General features: G+C 52.9%; 5 protein-coding genes across 5 annotated transcripts; 4 read left to right on the top strand and 1 right to left on the bottom strand.

Annotated features, from left to right (window-relative positions):
* Nucleotides 1-665: 665 nt before the first annotated feature.
* Nucleotides 666-4,524, bottom strand: N7458_005547 (GTPase-activating protein BUD2; the record flags this gene model as incomplete). The annotated part of the gene is made up of 2 exons (XM_056908929.1): nucleotides 666-1,651; nucleotides 1,713-4,524. The coding sequence occupies 2 exons, from the start codon at nucleotides 4,522-4,524 to the stop codon at nucleotides 666-668; spliced, it is 3,798 nt and encodes a 1,265-aa protein (XP_056767547.1).
* Nucleotides 4,525-7,718: 3,194 nt separating this feature from the next.
* Nucleotides 7,719-8,156, top strand: N7458_005546 (Autophagy-related protein 9; the record flags this gene model as incomplete). The annotated part of the gene is made up of 1 exon (XM_056908928.1): nucleotides 7,719-8,156. One exon carries the CDS (start codon nucleotides 7,719-7,721, stop codon nucleotides 8,154-8,156), a length of 438 nt encoding a protein of 145 aa, XP_056767546.1.
* A 1-nt stretch (nucleotide 8,157) lies between these two features.
* On the top strand, nucleotides 8,158-10,606 carry atgI (autophagy protein ATG9; the record flags this gene model as incomplete). Its single annotated transcript, XM_056908927.1, has 2 exons — nucleotides 8,158-8,447; nucleotides 8,524-10,606. 2 exons carry the CDS (start codon nucleotides 8,158-8,160, stop codon nucleotides 10,604-10,606), a joined length of 2,373 nt encoding a protein of 790 aa, XP_056767545.1.
* Nucleotides 10,607-12,281: 1,675 nt separating this feature from the next.
* On the top strand, nucleotides 12,282-15,129 carry N7458_005544 (class I alpha-mannosidase 1A; the record flags this gene model as incomplete). Its single annotated transcript, XM_056908926.1, has 3 exons — nucleotides 12,282-13,351; nucleotides 13,410-15,032; nucleotides 15,090-15,129. The coding sequence occupies 3 exons, from the start codon at nucleotides 12,282-12,284 to the stop codon at nucleotides 15,127-15,129; spliced, it is 2,733 nt and encodes a 910-aa protein (XP_056767544.1).
* A 384-nt stretch (nucleotides 15,130-15,513) lies between these two features.
* N7458_005543 (DUF2013 domain-containing protein) lies at nucleotides 15,514-18,315 on the top strand (the record flags this gene model as incomplete). Its single annotated transcript, XM_056908925.1, has 8 exons — nucleotides 15,514-15,634; nucleotides 15,682-15,774; nucleotides 15,894-16,012; nucleotides 16,105-16,336; nucleotides 16,405-16,505; nucleotides 16,562-16,721; nucleotides 16,775-17,797; nucleotides 17,876-18,315. The coding sequence occupies 8 exons, from the start codon at nucleotides 15,514-15,516 to the stop codon at nucleotides 18,313-18,315; spliced, it is 2,289 nt and encodes a 762-aa protein (XP_056767543.1).
* Between the last annotated feature and the right edge of the window lie 132 nt (nucleotides 18,316-18,447).

Below are 18,447 nucleotides of genomic sequence, written 5' to 3'. Positions count from 1 at the left end.
TTGAGTTGATGTATGGCAGACAACAATTGGAAATACAGTCTATGGATGGAAAAAGAAATGCATCGAATCACGCTGAGAACAAGGGTCCATTCCGTCTATTCGAGGAATACAATCAAGTATATACACGCTGACAACAACCACTGACCACACTGACACGCACTCACACGAGCACACCGAAAGTGCATCGCCACGAAATACACCCGCAGGACACAAAGCTCAAGGCCTCTTTTGTAAAAACCGAGCGTCCGTTGAGTCATTCAAGTGTATGGTCCTTTTGAACTTTTCCTCGCTCTCAATCCAAGAGCTGAGTGATATCCGGCAAACTAGCTGACCTGGCTGGCTGGCGAAGGTTGAAAGGCATGTATATGACATGGAAGGGGATAGATGGATGGAAGGCATGGGAGGAGCGGGGAAATCAGAAAAGAGAGGGAGAAGAAAGAAGGGTATCAACACCGTGACACATGCTGAGAGAACACAGAGAAGATCGATCGGTTTTCAATCCGATCGAGAAGTGAGATTGAAAAGGATATTGTCGGAGATAGTTGAAGATGAGAAATGATGATGAAGCGAGCAAAGGAAATGGAGCGTGGACTTCATGAGCACATATAGATAAGGAAAATTTTACGGAAGACGAATGTGACCAGTCACAAGGCAGTGCTTGTCATCTAGAACTCGTTCCGGAGATCCTCGTGCGAGTGATGCTGAGACTGGTCTCGGTCCTTCTTGCGACGTGACGGCGCGGGGACAAAGTCGAAGAAGCGGTATTTGCTCGAAGATTCTTTGGTGACACTGGACCGGCGGGCCTTGGCATTCTCTGAGGATTCGAGAGAGTAGGTAGAAGAGTTTTTGGAACTGCCAGTGCTATCGCGAGGATCGGACCACCGAGGAATGCTGAATGGTACGCGAGACTGGTCCCAAGTAGCCGACGATGAGCTGGGTGGCGTGTCGTCCGCTTCGGGCGCATTGTCGGTTGATCGACGGGGCATAGCAGGGCGAGTGGCGAAGTAGCCAACTGAGCCGCGGTGACCGGGGGTGTTTGATGCCGAGGAGGAGGAGACTGGCAGATTGCTCTTTGAGAGGGGTAGTTCTGCAGCTGGAGTGGTAGGTTTACTCGAACCCTCATCATAGAAGGTGACTGCTCGCTCCATCGAGTCCACCAATTCCTCCCACTTCACCTCAAGATTCCCACTCGGTCGCTCCGCCTGCTCGGCCTCATCGAGGCAATCCTCGGTGCGCTCCTGCAGTTGCAAAGCCAATTGATGAAATCTGGCCAGGAAGGGATCTACTTCCTCAAGCTCGGATAGTCGCTCTGAAACCACCTCTAACCATATACGGATTAAGTTTGCGAAGCATCGAGCAATATCGATCAGGAACGGAAGACTCGGGAAACCCTCGCGGGAGGTAGCCGGTAAGCGCCCGAGAATCTGCAGAGGAGTCGTATAAGAGGGCGTGATCATAGCAGCTGGACGCTCCGCCGAAATGTTGCAAATTTGGTCGACGAATGCCTTGAAATCGGCGCGGTTGCCCACTAAAAATTTGTTCATCGGTTCCATCCACGGTTCTTTGTTGCCGAATGTTGTCATGTTGGCCAGTCCTTGAAGAGCCTTGGCAATAAGCGTCAAAGTGCGTTGAGCCCGAGGACGAGGGTGGTCTGCCATGTAAGTTAGCGCGTTGAACTCGAAGCTTGTGACATCCACCATGATACGCCTTACCTTTCAAAAGTCCAAATAGCTTGGGGTTCAGGATAGCCGGACAAAAGAACCGCAGGAACAAGAAACCAGAAACACTGCTATAAGTCACGGAGCGGAGGAAATCGCCGTAACGATCCTCTGCGCAAGCTCTGACGTGCCGGAAAATACGACGAAGCTCGGGGGGACACCGACCAACGGACATGGCAATCGACTTCCAGACACCCGTAGTAAGCGAGATCAGGTTGCGCCAGTTACGATCCAGATCTTCCGTACGTGGCACACGAGCCGGATCTACCTCGCACTCTGGATCACTTTCATCGATTTCCCGGATTCGTTCTCCAATAGTGTCTTCCAGATATTCCTTGCCAAGTCGACGCATGTGCAGATCGAGGGCCTTGGTGAGTAGTGAATTCCCACGGAATAGCAAGTTGGCTTCAACGGTAGCTGTCCGTCCCATATCTCTGACAAGGATTTCACGGTCCTGGCCAGACTCGCGAGAGTCATTGGAGTGGATTCTCGTCGTGTAGCGCAGACGATTGGCGGTCGATTCCTTGTGGACGCCATCGATTTCGTCTTCGATAAGCGCAGATATCCAATCTACTGTTGCTCCAGAGACCTGGAAGATGTTCAAGAGCATTTCGGCCAATTGAGTCAATTCGGATGACATGACCCGAGCCATGTTGATTGTCAGACCGTTAGTGAAGGCGTGGAGTAGGTCGTGCATCTGCGCATATTCTTCGGACATCAAGACGACCGTCTCTTCCATTCGGGCTTTCATGAACATCTCTCCCACGGCCTGATCCTGGTCATCCAGAATGGGCCACCACTTTTCTGTGTCAACGCCAGGGTCTAATTCTTCAAGGCGCAAGTCAACTCGCCCAAAGATCGCGTCCTTGGTTGAAATTTCGATTTCGTCCAGCATATTGGCTGCATTGACATCTTGGTTAGAGTACGTTCCATGCGCGATGAGCGTCCAATCTCTTTGCGTCGGATTGAGAGTTTTGACTAGGATAGAGGCTTGAGAGAGGACAGGCGGCAAGTCGTTGAAAGTGAAGTCCTCGCGCCAGAACGGGTTCGTAGTACGGTATTTGACAGCCGTCTTGGCGCGAATTTCTCCATCTAAGAGGACCTCTGTGTAGTAATCGCTGGCTTTGGGTGGCGATGGGGCGGAGTGCCCATGCGATCTGGACATCTTTCGGCTGCGAGGAGTCTCTTCTTCCTTGACTCGGAAAAGCTTCGCCTCGGTGATTCGGAGGTTCAAGATACGCTCAATTCGGAACATGTCGTGGGTGTGGTGTGCAGGAGACTGAGCCTCTGGCGTCTTGTTCCGGTCTTCTTCATCATCGAGAGCCTCGGGGCCGTAAAGCTCTGGAATGGTAAATGCACGTAACAGCACAAACCATACCTCAAAAATGACGCGGCTTTCGAGAGCAAGATATATGGGGCGGATTCCAGGGTCGGGGACTGGGTGTGCCGTATATTGCGGGTAAATCGCGATGCAAAACTCATCATCCAATACCGATGAGTCCAATTGCTGAATGGCACACCTCGAGAGTTGAGAGAGCTGGACTGTTGCCACGAGTGTGACATCCGACTCGGTATAAAGCTTGAAGAAACCGTTCTCCTGCAATGTACAGCTTACCCGCTGCCATGAAGAGTTCAAGGCCCTGGATTGCCGATATGTAGATACTCGACGGACTGACGCAGGACGCGCTCCAGATGCGGAGGGCTTATCCCACAGAAGCATCTTTCCAACCTTAATGATGGCTGCATCTTTCTGTGCAGCACTCTCCGAGTTTCGTCGACGCTCGGGAATACGGCGATCGCCGATGACGACGGCCTGAGGTTTGGTCATTTTATTTTGAACGCCCTTTGGGCGGATGGGCTGCCAGCAAAGCAGGGCCGCCAACCAAGAGTCGAAGGTCTCGTTCACGTGAGGTCGTAGTTGAATGCCGAGACCGGAGGTAAATGTGTTGACGCTCAAGTAAGTAGTTTGCAACTCTGCGTCGAACAACGTGCGAACGCGACACCCACGTAAATCAGGGATCAATGTTTTTGCTAGCGCTGGCTCGCCCTTTGCTTGATATATCAGACTACCCGTGGCAACATTGATGGCACAATAGCCCGATGTCCAAGTGCTTGACGACCATGAGTTATTTGTCGCTGTTCGAAAGGAAAGGATTCCGTGCATTCGGCCACAAGTCGTTTTCATCAACTGTAGAATCTTGGCGGAATCAGTATTCGAAAGGGGAGAGGCGAAGGCGGCTTGGTTGTGTGCGACAGGGCTTGTCAAGCCGGCTCCCTGGGATCTGCTGATTCGTTGACGTGTGACGGCCTGACCAACGTAATTAGGCGAGTGTATTGAAGGGAAACCGATTGAACTTGCGGATTCCTCAGCGACCTTGGTATCCACCATCTTGGGCTGAGACGAGCTGGCCGCATTGACCGATCCGATCCGCGTTCGTGCCTTGAAAGTGTTCGGCGCCATGTCCCCCCGTTGTTCCTCTAGATTCGTCGTTCGTGATCGTGTGCGCTGGCCCCTAGCTTCTGTGAGCGTTTCTTCCTCGTTTCGCTCTACTGTCCGCGATCGCATGGTGGTCCGTGGTGACGGCGCGCTCGCACTGTTGCCAGTGAGATACTCCGCATCGGACAAGGGGGAGTGAGACTCCGGGGTCACAGTGCGAATACTCGTGTCACGGAAATTGTCTGGATATACCATGCCATGGCGATCCCGGGAGGATGATTTCTTGCTGGGACGTCGTTCCACGGGGCGGCTATAGAAGGCCTGGTGCATCGAGCTCCGCTTGTACCCATTGGGATTGTCAGGCTCCATTCTGCGTGGTCGCAACTTTGCGTGAGATGACGAGCGCGAGAAAGTAAGGAGGCCCGGATAGGAAAAGAGGAATCACTCCGCGCGCCCGACACAACCTCACCCTCCGAACCGGTCGGTATCCGGTGTATGCACTCTCCTGTATATTCAAGTCCTTTTTTTTTCAGTTTCGGTGCTCAGTCGCGCGTGAGCAATTGGGAGTGGCTTATATCCAGGAGATTGCTAGGAGAACACATGGAGTCTAGCAGAAGGAAGGGGTTCGAAATCGTACATTCGGTTGAGGGTTGGGCGGGATTGACAAGATGGGCGTCAAAGGCAGGCGCAGTTCAGCGTCGTTTGTCTGAGTGATGCAGGGCCTAAAATGAGACAGTAAGCATCCACTCCTCCAACCGACGACTTGCGACCGTGTCGCTACCGTGAGGATATTCAATAGCGAGATCAGGAAGCCCCGAAAGCTGGTCGTTCAGGGCGCGGCGATAGCATTATAGGAAAGAGGGAACGAGGAGGGGATGCAGTGTGGCAAGCGAGCAGGATTGGAGGATGGAATGGGAGTCGCAGAGGAGGGCAGCGCACACACACACCTTCATCAGTCCCTTTTCGAATTGGAGGTCTCGCGTCGGTTTCGCTGGGGTTCCCGGCGGGTTGTGGTTGGGCGTTTGAAGGGAGGGGGGGGGGGGGGGGGGTTGTGTGTGGTGCTCTGCAGATCCCTTAACTCAAAAGGTCCGAAGCAGACGGACCAGAAGGAGCAGAGAGGAATGGCAAAGGAGATTATGTGACGATAGATGGAGTGGCGGGTGGTCGATGTCAATACCCTCGGAGGTTGGTGGTGGTGGAAGGTGAAGAGGGAGGGAGGGAGGAGGGAGAGGGGGTAGAGAGAGAGGGAGGAGAGGGGGGGAAGTGTGGATAATGGACGAGCTGAGTTGTATAGGGGACACTCTCTGCTACGACTCCGTGAACTAACCCAACTAACCTACCCTAACGACCTCTAACCCGACTTTTTGGGTCTTTTGGAAGATCTGCTTAGTTTGTAAGGTGATTAAACAATCAAAAATTTGGCATTGCTATCATATTATTGTCTTAGTATTCTACCTCAACTACTGTAGGTAAGATTACCACTAATCGCCCTTGGTGTCGCTGTTCATTATGGGTATGCCCAATCAACATTCTCCATTATTTTTCCGGGGCCTTTGCTGAATAAGATCTCATTTGAACTGGATTGAATTGAATTAGACAGGGACTCCCTGTGCATTGGCTGCACTATGTCTCTAACGACCATCATCACCATGTCGCGAAATAAGCCCTAGGACAAGGGACTAGCCCCGTCCATTCCAAAGACAGAGCCTGGCGCAAGACCGTACCGTTTAACAATTCTTCCAATCCTTGAACCTTACGAAGTACACTCTGCGTTCTGGACTTTAACACCTGCATACTATAGCCGACAGCCGGCAGTTCTACATGGAAGGACCCGATAAGCGTCAGGTGGCGAGGCCGTCCGGGGGGCATTTCTTTTCGTCCCCCATTGTTCAATCCATCTCAACCGAGAATACCGAGAGCTAGCACCAATGGGACGGGCCAACTGCAGGATTATATCGCGCTAGACGGCTCAAATGGGAGTGTCGTTAGTATTCCCTACCCCACTAAGCCTCCAGACGGGATATGGGGGGCCACCATTTCAAAAAGCCCACGAGCTGGTTTGTTGAGTACCAGCAGCGATTGATTAGCCAGTAGGACAGAAGCCATTATGACCCCCAAATTGCGTGACCCTGGTTACCTTTTTGGAAGACCCCCAGACGCGAGCCACTGGTGGGAACAATTCTGACCGATCCCTGAATCATGACATGGTGCCCAAAGCCAAGGACATGATCTGGTAGATCAGACCCTCCACACTGTCCTTAATCCTTCTTCCCCCCCCCCCCCCCCGGCCCCGGCTGCGCCCAGTCAGCGGTCTGCCAGTAATCCTCATCCCTGTTTCCTTGCACTCATTCTTCATGGTCCAGGACTCCAGACCCTGGTGGTCCATGTAATGATCAGAGAACAGGAGAAAGGGGGCCAGGATAATCATGCCCACATGGAATGATAAATGCCTCCTTCGCATGGGGAAGACTAAACCGAGAGCAGTGTAGGTACCTAGTACAAACTTTGAGGTGGATGCCACTATTAGGGGGCCCGGTCACTGCTACCTGGGTTGATGGGCCATTCAACTGGCGCTGATCTGGTCATGAAGAGTCAACGACATCCGTTTGACCGCGAGTCTTCTCCTGGCTGCAAAAAGGTTGGTCGTGGGAAATCCCCGAGAGTGGAGCCGCTCGGGGCGCCGTGGGTTCCCGGATGCTAAGGAGGGAGAAGATATCCTATCAGCATGAATGGCGGACTTTGGACTACCCATATCTCCGTTTAGGCGACCGTTGAAGCCTACATAGGAGAAGGCAGAGCGAGGAGAAATGTCGGGAGATGTTGTCGGGATCCAAGGTCCAATAAGGCCCAGACTCGAACGACACCGCCAAGTACAGAAGTGGTGGCGGGTGGTGCAATCGCAAGTGTTCTAGAAGTCAGCGTGTCAGTAGCACACATCAGCCAGCCGCTGGAGGCCCACTGAGACAGAGACAGGGGACAGACCAAACGGACACAGTCCTTGCAGGACTGGAAATCGGAAACTCGCAATATTATTCGCTAGTCCCTGGAGCAGTAGAATCTTCGGTGGAAGGTCCTCAAACAGAAGCAGCTGCAGGCGTCCTTTACCTCTTTGGGTAGCGTCGACCCCGCACAATCCGCATGACTCGTGCTGCAACAGTGATGTGAAGCCTCAGGCTGCCACATACGTTAGTCATTCTTTTCAGGCCTTCAGGCTCCCAGGCTCCCAGGCTTCCATCCTGGCCCGACGGAAGCTTATTATGTCATAACGGGGCGGCTCTGGAGATCACGCAGAGCTTCGGCGTACCTCACGGGACGCGATCAGATGCACAAGGTCAGAGTCCTCCGACGCGAATAATAAAGGCAGCTGTCATCCTCTCTCAGCTATACGAATAAACAGACCTCGACCATCAAGCGGCTGATGCGACCAGCGTTGCGCCATTGAGCTAGAGCGGGTCCTTTCTTTCTCCGCACTCCTTTCAGGTGTTGATCATATACGACTGACACATACAGCTGCGGCGATGAGTCCCTAGGGCCAGATATATCAGCTCTGATCAGATGGCAAGATGATGTCCTCTAATATCTTGTCTCGCTTTCTTCCTCCCACGGACTCCCCCTCGGTGTACGAGGCAATCCGCGAGAACGACGCCGGATCCGAATCCTCTGATCTCGAGGAGCGCGCGGGGTTGGCCCACGAGGCGGACTATAATGAGCACTTCAGTGACGGAGAGTTGCAGGATGCTCTGGCGGATGCAGCTCGAAGTGAAGCCTCCAGCCCGAGTGCTGGCTTGTTGGGTCCCAGGTCCTCCGGGAAGGCAGCAGCTCGTCATGGTTCACCATCTCATACTCGCCGGCGCAAACCTTCGAGGCCGCGGTGGATGACCCAGCCATCTCCACCAGGGTATGAGCTTGACGATCGAGACGAAGATGTACCGCAATCGCTGCTAGTCGAGGGGCATGATGACGAGGAGTTGAAGTCGCGTCTCCCTCCCCCCACCTCATAGCATGCCCAGCCGTTCAAGAACCCCGAGTCCTCGACCGTCACCCCAACCTGATCCATCACGCCGGCAAACACGTCAAATACACACTATGGCAGGCACTGCGAGCACTCACCCCGTAGCCCGGTGGTTCATTGCACAACAGCATCCGAGCTTAAGCAACACGGATCCCAAGAAGAAAGCCATGTGGCGATGGGCAAACGTGGAGAACCTAGACAACTTTCTGAAAGATGTGTATACCTATTTCCTGGGAAATGGGTTTTGGTCCATCTTACTGAGTCGGTCCTTGAATCTTTTGTAAGTCGAGCTCCTTGCCCTGTTTTCCTTTACTCTGCGACCTGGCCTTCCGAACCTCGAAGCTGATAAATTTTAGGACGTTTGCTTTCGTGGTTGGATTTACGACTTTTCTGACCAACTGCGTCGACTACCACAAAGTTCGGGGCAGCAAGTCCCTGGATGAAATTCTCGTCCCCAAATGCACATCCAAAATGTCTGGCTCAGCCACGTTTTTACTGTGGTTACTCAGCTTTTTTTGGATCAGCAAGCTCTTCCAGCTTCTGCTGGATATTCGTAGACTCAAGCACATGCATGACTTTTATTACTATCTGCTTGGAGTGTCCGATGCTGAGGTTCAGACAATCTCATGGCAAGAGGTAGTCAGCCGCCTGATGACGCTACGAGATGCCAACCCATCCACAGCTGCCGCAGTCTCTGCCAAGCACCGAAAGTACCTACGCAGCCAGTCAAAGCAGCGCATGGATGCCCACGATATTGCCAATCGCTTGATGCGCAAAGAAAACTACATGATCGCGCTAGTCAACAAAGACATCCTGGACTTGACGTTGCCGATCCCATTTCTCCGCAATCGGCAGCTCTTCTCGCGGACCCTGGAATGGAACCTCAACCTCTGCATTATGGACTATGTTTTCAACGAGCAAGGCCAGTTACGAACCATTTTCCTCAAAGATACCCACAGAAGAGCGCTGAGCGATGGTTTACGCCGACGGTTCATCTTTGCGGGCATTATGAACATCTTCGTCGCCCCTTTCATCGTGGTCTATTTCCTCATGCATTATTTTTTCCGCTATTTCAACGAGTTTAAGAAGAATCCAGCACAAATTGGCTCGCGTCAATACACCCCGCTGGCGGAGTGGAAGTTCCGCGAATTCAACGAACTTTGGCATCTCTTTGAGCGTCGCATCAACATGTCTTACCCTTTCGCCAGCCGCTACATTGATCAATTTCCCAAGGACAAGACCGTTCAGTTGGCCCGTTTTGTCGCCTTTATCTCTGGTGCACTGGCTTCAGTGCTTGCGCTTGCCTCGGTGATCGATCCGGAACTGTTCCTTGGGTTTGAAATCACCCATGATCGAACGGTGCTCTTCTATCTCGGAATTTTCGGTACTGTTTGGGCCTTTGCCCAGGGGATGGCACCCGAAGAGACCGACGTCTTCGATCCGGAGTTTGCCCTTCTTGAGTTGATTGATTTCACCCATTATTTCCCCTCGACGTGGAAAGGGCGCTTGCATAGTGACGATGTGCGGAAGGAATTTGCCGTTTGCTATCAGCTGAAAATCGTTATCTTCTTGGAGGAGATCTTGAGCATGATCTTTACGCCGTTTGTCCTGTGGTTTAGCTTGCCAAAGTGCAGTGACCGCTTGATCGATTTCTTCCGCGAGTTTACGGTTCATGTCGATGGCGTGGGCTACCTCTGCTCATTTGCAGTGTTCGACTTCAAGAAGGGCACGAACGTCATGTCTCAGGGCCCACGTGACAATGGTCGCCAGGATCTGCGCGCTGATTACTTCTCCACCAAGGATGGCAAGATGCTTGCATCCTACTATGGCTTCTTGGATCACTACGGGACCAATCCTCAGACGAACACACGCCGCCCATTCCATCCACCCCCAGGCTTGCCCACTCTCGGGTCTCCCGAGCTGAGGGCCTTGCCCGAACGATTCGAGCATTCAACTCGGTTTGGCCCAGCCGGTGGACCATGGGGCCCGCAGTCCATTGTTGCCGCCTCCAGATTCCGGCCGGCACCAACAGGCGAACCCCGCTCTCCAGGCCCTTCCATCCTCTTGGACCCGCATCATCAACCCTCTAGCTCCGGCTTCCGCCCTGTGGCACGTCACGCACCTCACCAGCGTTCTCGACTGGCACGGTCACAGCTACCCATCGCCAGCACCATCGATGACGAAGACGCACAGTCTCCGGAACCCCGTGATTCCACAGCGCGTCAGCCAGGCGTTGCTTCCAGTGGGGGTGCTGGTACTGGCGAGAGTAGCTTGGGCGATTCATGGCGCATGAATCCCCTTGGTCAGGAAGAGGACGTAGATGAAGGTGATGAGGGGGAGAATATCGACGCCATTGCCGGGGGTGCGGGTGTGCTTGGTCTCATTCAACAGTTCCAGAAGGCGAATACTGAGGGTAGACGGGCTCCCGTGGGGATCTAGTCGATATGCTGCTGCGCACAATACAGCCTTAGACCGGGGATCCAATCCATGCACATGTCACAACACGAACTTTTTCTTGTTGCACATCTTTTTAACGATAGGCTAGACGGAATTATGAATTTGCTTGATTTTGTTTTTACTTTCTGGGGTTTTCTTTGTAGATCCTAAGCAATGGTATTTCGACATGCCCATTTCCAAATCTAGTTATGCCTTATCCTTGGCTTACTACCGTCAAAGCCCCTTCCCACAAGTTTGAAACACCCAGGAAAGTTCGAAATCATCTCATCAGTTCTAACTATCTGGAGTATAAGTCGGTCTATCTCAAAAGACAACTTAACAGACATTCAGAAAGACCAAAGATAATAAAGCAATTCCAGCGCTTAACTAGATTTGGAAATGGAGATGTCCAAATACCAATTTTGGGGTGCCGTCTTAGCCATTCCCTAGATTGGAGGTCGATCTGCAGCGGCCATCAACAAAGAGCTTGTACTTGTAGTCAGTACCATTATGAATGTTCTCGTATGAATATACAAAGTGCAATATTCAGCCCCTGTGTACCCGAGTAAATCTTCTAATCAAATACAAATCCAATCGACTCGACTCGACTCGAAAACCCCAAGCAATCCTGTCCATCATCACCGAGGTACAGTAGTAGGGTATTGTGCTTATTTCGGCCCTGCCGGAGCGAATACGACACTACGTCGTTAATCAGGGGCTATTAACTATTGAGTACTAAGCCAGCAGTCGTAATTATCTCCTTAGCATGCTCAGCGAATGAAGAAATGAATTCTTTTGACCGTCCCCTCTCTAAGGAATTGCCACTCTGCGATGATAGGCCGACCCGCCAGACCCTTACTGATCGCCCCCAGATAGTCCCTCCACTGGTTAGTTCATTACCAGTACCCTGGAGAATAACTTACTGTACTTGGTAGTTACAGTATGTCAACTGGCCTGAAACGCAAAAGAAGGATCGAATAATGCAGCAACACGTCGGAAACGACCCATTGAACTACGAGACATGCCATGTTTTGAGAGGTCAACTGGGAATTGGTATCCCCTCCAACTTCCAAGGCTCCAGGCTCAAGTAGTGTCCAGTGTCCACCAGTGAACGGCCCAAGAGCCGCGGGTTTGGCGACACTCGGCGTTCTTGGCTCGGTCGAGATCCCTGATGGGCTGAAGGGTGAAGTGAGGAGGGGGTACTCCGTAGTAGTGCAGGATTGGACAGACTACTTGAATGCCAAATAAATACCACACTCAGGCTTGAGGATGGAGAGTCTTTTCTGACAACATACTGCAACTTGGATGCTATTCATAGCCACAAACACCGTGGACCCCTAAACGAAACGCCGATTGAATTTAGTTAGTTGTTAACTAGAGTTAGTTAGTTACTTGGGCTTCGTCCTACTCAGCCTGGTTCCTGAGTCCGACCCATCACATGTGGATCTCCACTCCGCATTAAAGTCGTATTTTGTATTCTCCTTCCTCTTCATTTCGTCTCGTGACATCCAACTCTCGACTCCTCCGCGTCTCGACTGGGCACTTTCCTCTCCTTAATATTTTCTTTTCCTTCTTCTTTTCTCTCCTTCTCCTGCCCTCCTCCGATCCCAATCCACTCCTTCAGCCACTAACTACCATTCTCTCCTTTTTCCCCCCCCGACGGGTGCGACGGCCCACCATGTTTCGAGCCCGCCGCTACCGCGTCTTGCTCATCTTCGCCGCGGTCCTCGTCCTGACCACCCTCCATTTCGCCCGGTCGCGCGATTGGAGCCAGACCGCCGTGATCGAGACCTCAAGTGGCGATCATTCCTCACAACCGGCTGCCTCGAACCAAAATCCACCTAAACAGCAAGCCCCGGCTGAGGATAGTAGCAAATCCCCGCCCCAGTATCCGCCGCAGAATGAGTTCAAGTCGCCCGTTGGGCCGGGTAGTGCGAAGGTTGATAAGAATAAGGACGTTGGATCTACACCTGGGTTGGCGTCTGGATCTGCGTCTGGATCGACTGCCTCCAAAGATGCCCCACTGAAGTCTCCAGGCACCGGGAGCTCGGACGGCTCGAGTGATGAGAAACCTGGAAGCAGCAGCAAGCTACCTCCTACGATCATTGGTGACTCTCTTGACAACCTTCCCGAGGAAATTGATCACGGCGGTACCGGCAGATTGTCGGTTCAGGAGCACCCCAATGGCCCCGCTGCGCACTGGGTCAAGACACCCGAGCGGTTCCCCGTTGCACCGAGCGAACTGATCACCCTCCCCAAGGAGGTATCAAAGGCCATGCCCAAGCTCCAGGCTAAACCCAAGGATGAGACCAGCGCGGATAAACAGGAGCGGCTGCAGCGATTGAGCACTATCAGGGCCGAGTTTAAGCACGCCTGGGCTGGATATAAGCAAGTTGCAATTGGACATGACGAAATTAAACCTGTCACGGAGACTTTCGATGATCCGTTCAATGGTTGGGGTGCGACGCTGATCGATTCGCTGGATACCCTGTGGATCATGGATTTGAAGGATGAGTTCTCAGAGGCCGTGGATGCGGTTAAGAAGATTGACTTCACGACCTCTCCCCGAGAGGATATTCCCGTGTTTGAGACTGTGATTCGCTACCTGGGAGGATTACTCGGTGCCTACGATATCTCCGGGCAGAAATACGAGATTCTGTTGGAGAAGGCTGAGCAATTAGCCGAGGTTCTGATTGGCGCCTTTGACACGCCGAACCGCATGCCCGTGCTATACTACCGCTGGACTCCGTGAGTCTGCACAGCAAAATTTCTCTTTCATATTTACAGAGCTGACATTCTCCTCTAGCGCCCATACTAAGCGTCCTCACCGGGCGTCAGCCAAGGCCACCTTGGCTGAGATTGGATCCCTCTCGTTGGAATTCACCCGCTTGGCCCAATTGACCAAACAGGACAAGTACTACGATGCAATTGCGCGTATCACCAATCGACTGGAGGAATTCCAGGACGAGACCAACATCCCGGGCCTGTGGCCTGTGCGGGTGAATGCACAGGGCTGCCCCAGGTATAGACCCAGTCGGGATACTGCTATGCCTCTGGAAGACGACTTTGAAGAGCTTGTTGCGACAAACACTTCGTCTTCGACCGTGGCTACGCATACACCTTCGTCCACGCGTACCCGTAAACCGTATGCTGCCCCGACTGATATCGAGAGTTATACTCGCTTGATCGAGCGTGACACCGAGATTGATCTCTCGGAAGCAGAGCTTGCGCCATATAACCGCGATGGTAAATTGGGGAGCAGTGCTAGCAGTGATAGTTCTAGCAAGCCTACCACTGAGGGCTCGACCTCTGTCACTGAGAAATGTGACGGTGGCCTAGGGCTCCCATTGTCACTTCGTGACAACAAGTATGGTCTTGGCGGATTGGCTGACTCGACCTACGAATATCTGCCCAAGGAGTATCTCATTCTAGGCGGTGCAAATGACCAGTATAAGAAGATGTACAAGAAGGCGATGGACGCAGCTCGCAAGACACTGCTTTTCAGACCCATGGTCAAGGGCCAGCGGAACCTGCGTTTCATGGCGACTACTGGGTCCCTCGACCCCGCGAAGCTTGGAGTCCTTGGTCCTTCGGATCTCGAATATGAAAGCACCCACCTCAGCTGTTTCCTGGGCGGCATGGTTGCCATGGGCGCAAAGGCGTTTAGCATCGAGAGTGACATGGATTTGGCTGCCAAGCTGACCGACGGCTGTGTTTGGGCGTACGAGTCGACCAACACCGGGATCATGCCCGAGCGATTCCGCCTGTTGCCCTGCAGCAAGGACAAGTCATGCGATTGGGACGAGAAGCTCTACCAGGCCGACGTCAAGCGGTACTCGCACGTTATCGATTCCGAGGCTGAAGCGCGGTTCCGCACTGGCGAAAGCACCTATGGTCAGCGAGTCAAGCTGAATAACGATCACAAGCCTCAAGGAGCTGGCGAAGGCGGCATGGCTGTGCCTCTTCCCATGCCTGGCTCCATGAATCCACACGACAACGACCCTACCTACAACAAGCGGGATGCAGTCAACGCCGGACGGGGCGCAGCAGCTCCAGCCTCCAACGGCGAGGCGCCCCGCCCAGCCTTCGTGTCGCAGTCCGAGGGCAATGAGATCAATGACCGTCTACCCTCGGGTATGACGAGCATCTCGGCGCCAGAGTACTTCCTCCGTCCCGAGGCTATTGAGTCTGTGTTTATCATGTTCCGATTGACAGGCGACGACGCCTGGCGGCGGAAGGGATGGAAGATGTTCGAGGCAATTATCAAGTACACGCGGACTAACCTGGCGCACGCTGGCATTAAGGATGTCACGGCGTCAAAGCCCGCGCAGAAGGATGCGATGGAGTCCTTTTGGACGGCGGAAACGCTGAAGTACTTTTATCTACTCTTCAGCGATCCTAGTGTAGTGGATTTGGATAAATATGTGCTGTAAGTTTTTGAGGACTCTCTACATTTATCTGAGAAAACATTACTGACCTTTTGCAGAAACACCGAAGCGCATCCCTTCCAACGCCCGGTTTCATGATATACTTTCTCCCTCTCGTTTAAGGCCTTTGTTCGTTTTGTTTTTATTTTGCGGAAATTGTCCTGCATACAGTGATACCAGCGAAAAATATGCATATATCTTGATTTGACCGTAATACTGTCCATCACCATAGACTCGAGGAGTAACAAATACCAAGCAGACTCTCTTGACCACATTCTTGTCTTCTCCTATACCTCGTATGTAGTTGTCTCTTTGTAGGGTGGCCCGCAAAGTGGACTGGACCGGAGCTAACGACCTCGCCCCGCCTCCAAACACCAAACACATTCCGCATCTCCAACCTCTCTCTTTCTTCCCCGACACAACAAGACGGGATGAGTGCCCTGACTCACCACCCCCGAAGACCCAGATCGAGCTCGGTGGGAAATGGAGCCCGAGGTCTCGGAGCCCCAGCAGTTCTGGAATGGTGAGTCGTTATTCCTTGCCCCGCCAACCCTGCGGACTACCACCGGGACCGGCCTTCAGGGCGAAGGCGGCGCTGTCATGGGTCGGCGATTGCTCCCTTGCGACAAGCCTCAATTAACCACTTAGCAGAACTTGAAGAGATTGTCTCGCAGGCTTGTGACACCGAGGATTCGATTGACGACGCCCTCAGGGCGTATCTGAGCTTGACGACGCAGTGCAAAGGTGCGCAACATGGTCCCCTCTTCCTCCTCCCCCTCTTCAATTCCACGGCCATTCTAGTGTCTCGCTGCATGACCTCTTTCACTATGCTAGTCGCTAACAATATATCCTTTAACATCTAGATGAATTTCTCTCTACCGAATACGACATCTCGCGCTGTTCGTACAAGCTCTTTGCGTCAACTATCTTCGGGGCTCATGCGGAGTACGTCCGCCGACAGATCATCTACTGTCTCTTACAGGTACCTATCTACCTACCTACCCTCCTCTTCCCTTAGTACAACGCGAAATTGAAGTCGCAAACAGCCCGCTAATACACACTGCTCCTGTCCAGGAAGATGATCTGAAAACACTACACTTTATCGCATCGTTCCTGCTCTTCGACGGTCGGCAGAATGAAGCGGCTTTGCAGATGATGAATGAGGAGGGCGTGTTTGCGCGCCTCCTGGAATTGATTCAGTCGCTGCGCAGGGACGATACGGATGGCGGGGCTGGTCTCCACCGGTTGCTCATGGACTTGTTATATGAGATGTCGCGAATTCAGCGAGTCAAGATTGAGGATCTGGGTATGTTGGTTGACTGGAAGTATAATTCTGGTAAAGTTGGGTGCTGATATGGCTCTTTCTATGGACAGTACTTGTGGATGACGATTTCATACGGTGTCTCTTCGACATTATCGAGGATTTGTCCTACGATGTCACGGATCCGTATCATTATCCTGTGATCCGAGTGCTGGTGAGTGATGTTCGGTGATCTATTGATGTTGAAGGGCTAGCTAATTTTGGTTTCAGTTGGTGCTCAATGAGCAGTTTATGATCTCGGCTCATGATCCAGTTGATGAGCGGTCGTCTTCTAGTCGGTTGACGAATAAGGTCATCAAGGTTCTCTCTGTCCACGGAAGCTTGTACAAGACCTTTGGCGAGAACATTATCCTGCTTATCAACCGCGAAGGTGAGTTTAGTATCCCTTATAGCTGCGCTAGCTGTAAGCTGACATGTGGATAGTCGAGACATCTCTACAGTTGCTTACCTTGAAGCTGCTTTATCTGATCTTTACCACTCCCAGCACCTATGAATATTTCTTTACCAATGACTTGCATGTCTTGGTGGATATCTTGATCCGCAACCTCCTGGACTTGCCCGAGGAGGCATCTGCACTACGACATACTTATCTCCGTGTTTTGTACCCGCTGCTGGCACATACTCAGCTACGACTCCCGCCGTATTACAAGCGGGATGAATTGAGGAGATTGCTCAGCATTCTCGGCCGAGGACAAGTCTCGTATGGAAGCCAGGCCGAGCAAGAAAAGATCCTCCACTTTGAAGATGTTGATGAAACCACACGGCGACTTGTAGGCAGGTGCGCAACGGTGGATTGGCTACGCAATGTCGATAATCCCGAGATCACTACTCCAGTCCATGAGACACCTACCCAGATTGTCACTGCCACGATCGATACAGTCCTCGACGCGACGGTCCAGCAAGACTCGCCGGTTGAAATGGACTCAATCGCTGTCACGCGTACATTATCTCACATGAGCTCAATCCCCGATTCACCAGGCACGGCATCACCCACAAGGATGGACTCTTTAGACTCGCGTGGCTCATCCGAGGCACCCGACTCGCGACGGAAACTCAGCACCATCCATCAACTAGGTATGCAGTTCGAGCCTGCGTCGGCATCCACACTCAGCGTGCAAGCCGTCGCGAATCAGCATGAAAAGCCCGGCGTCATCACACCCAGTCGCAATGATGGCCGCAGCATCGACCTGGTCGCGGAAGCTCCCACCATTCGCGCCCCCAAGATCAAGCCCGAACCACCGAAATCCCGGCGCTGGCGCGGGCGTCGTCTCGCCGTCGACGAAGATGACCAGCACTCCACCGGCACCAGTAGTGATCGCAACACTATCCCCGAAGGTGTCGAGATTAGCCCGACATCAACGCACACGGCGCCCACCCCACCAGCGCCGACAACTCCTTCCTCCACAACCCCAGATGCTACCACGGCCAGCACGACCACAGACCGGCGTGACTCTACGACCACCTCTCACCTCGTACCTCCAATTCCAGGGCACGCGCGGCGCTCCGCCTCTAATCCACCCCCAGCTCTCCCTCCACCACGTCGCTCATCCCAAACAACTCCATCAACGAGCCAGCACCGGTCCGTACCAGCCTCAACTGGACCCAGCCCTACTCCGGCCACAAGCGCCGGCACCAGCATCAACAAGCACGGACAGAAACCCGCGCCGCCCAAAACACGCCGCTGGGGCCGCGGCAAGGCACAGGCTCACGCACACACGGACTCTGTCGAGAGCGGAGTCAGTACCGGGTCTCAGGCGAAAGAGAGCGATTCAGAGGCCGTGGCTCTGGCTGTAAGTAGCACGACGACTGTGCAGGGTGCCAGCGAGGATGCCGGAACACTGTCTGATCCGTTTTCGCCTACGAGTCCGACTAGCCCGACGTTGCTTGTATCTGCTCCGGATGGGAAGGATACTGTGCAGCCGGTAAGTGTTGAGGAAGCAGTGCAGAATGTTTCGTTGCATTGAGTGTGAGAGGGTGGTTGAGGTGGACGTGGCAAGTGGAAAGAGGGTAGCGATGCATAAATACATATCCATTTATCGTTATCAATAAGATGATTAACTTGCAGATGATATCACAATAGTAAGCTTAGTCGTACA

The sequence above is a fragment of the Penicillium daleae genome (genome assembly GCF_028827525.1).
Source record: "Penicillium daleae strain IBT 16125 chromosome Unknown utg000005l_segment0_segment0, whole genome shotgun sequence".
Taxonomy (NCBI): domain Eukaryota; kingdom Fungi; phylum Ascomycota; class Eurotiomycetes; order Eurotiales; family Aspergillaceae; genus Penicillium; species Penicillium daleae.
This window is presented reverse-complemented; position numbering and strand designations above follow the sequence as displayed.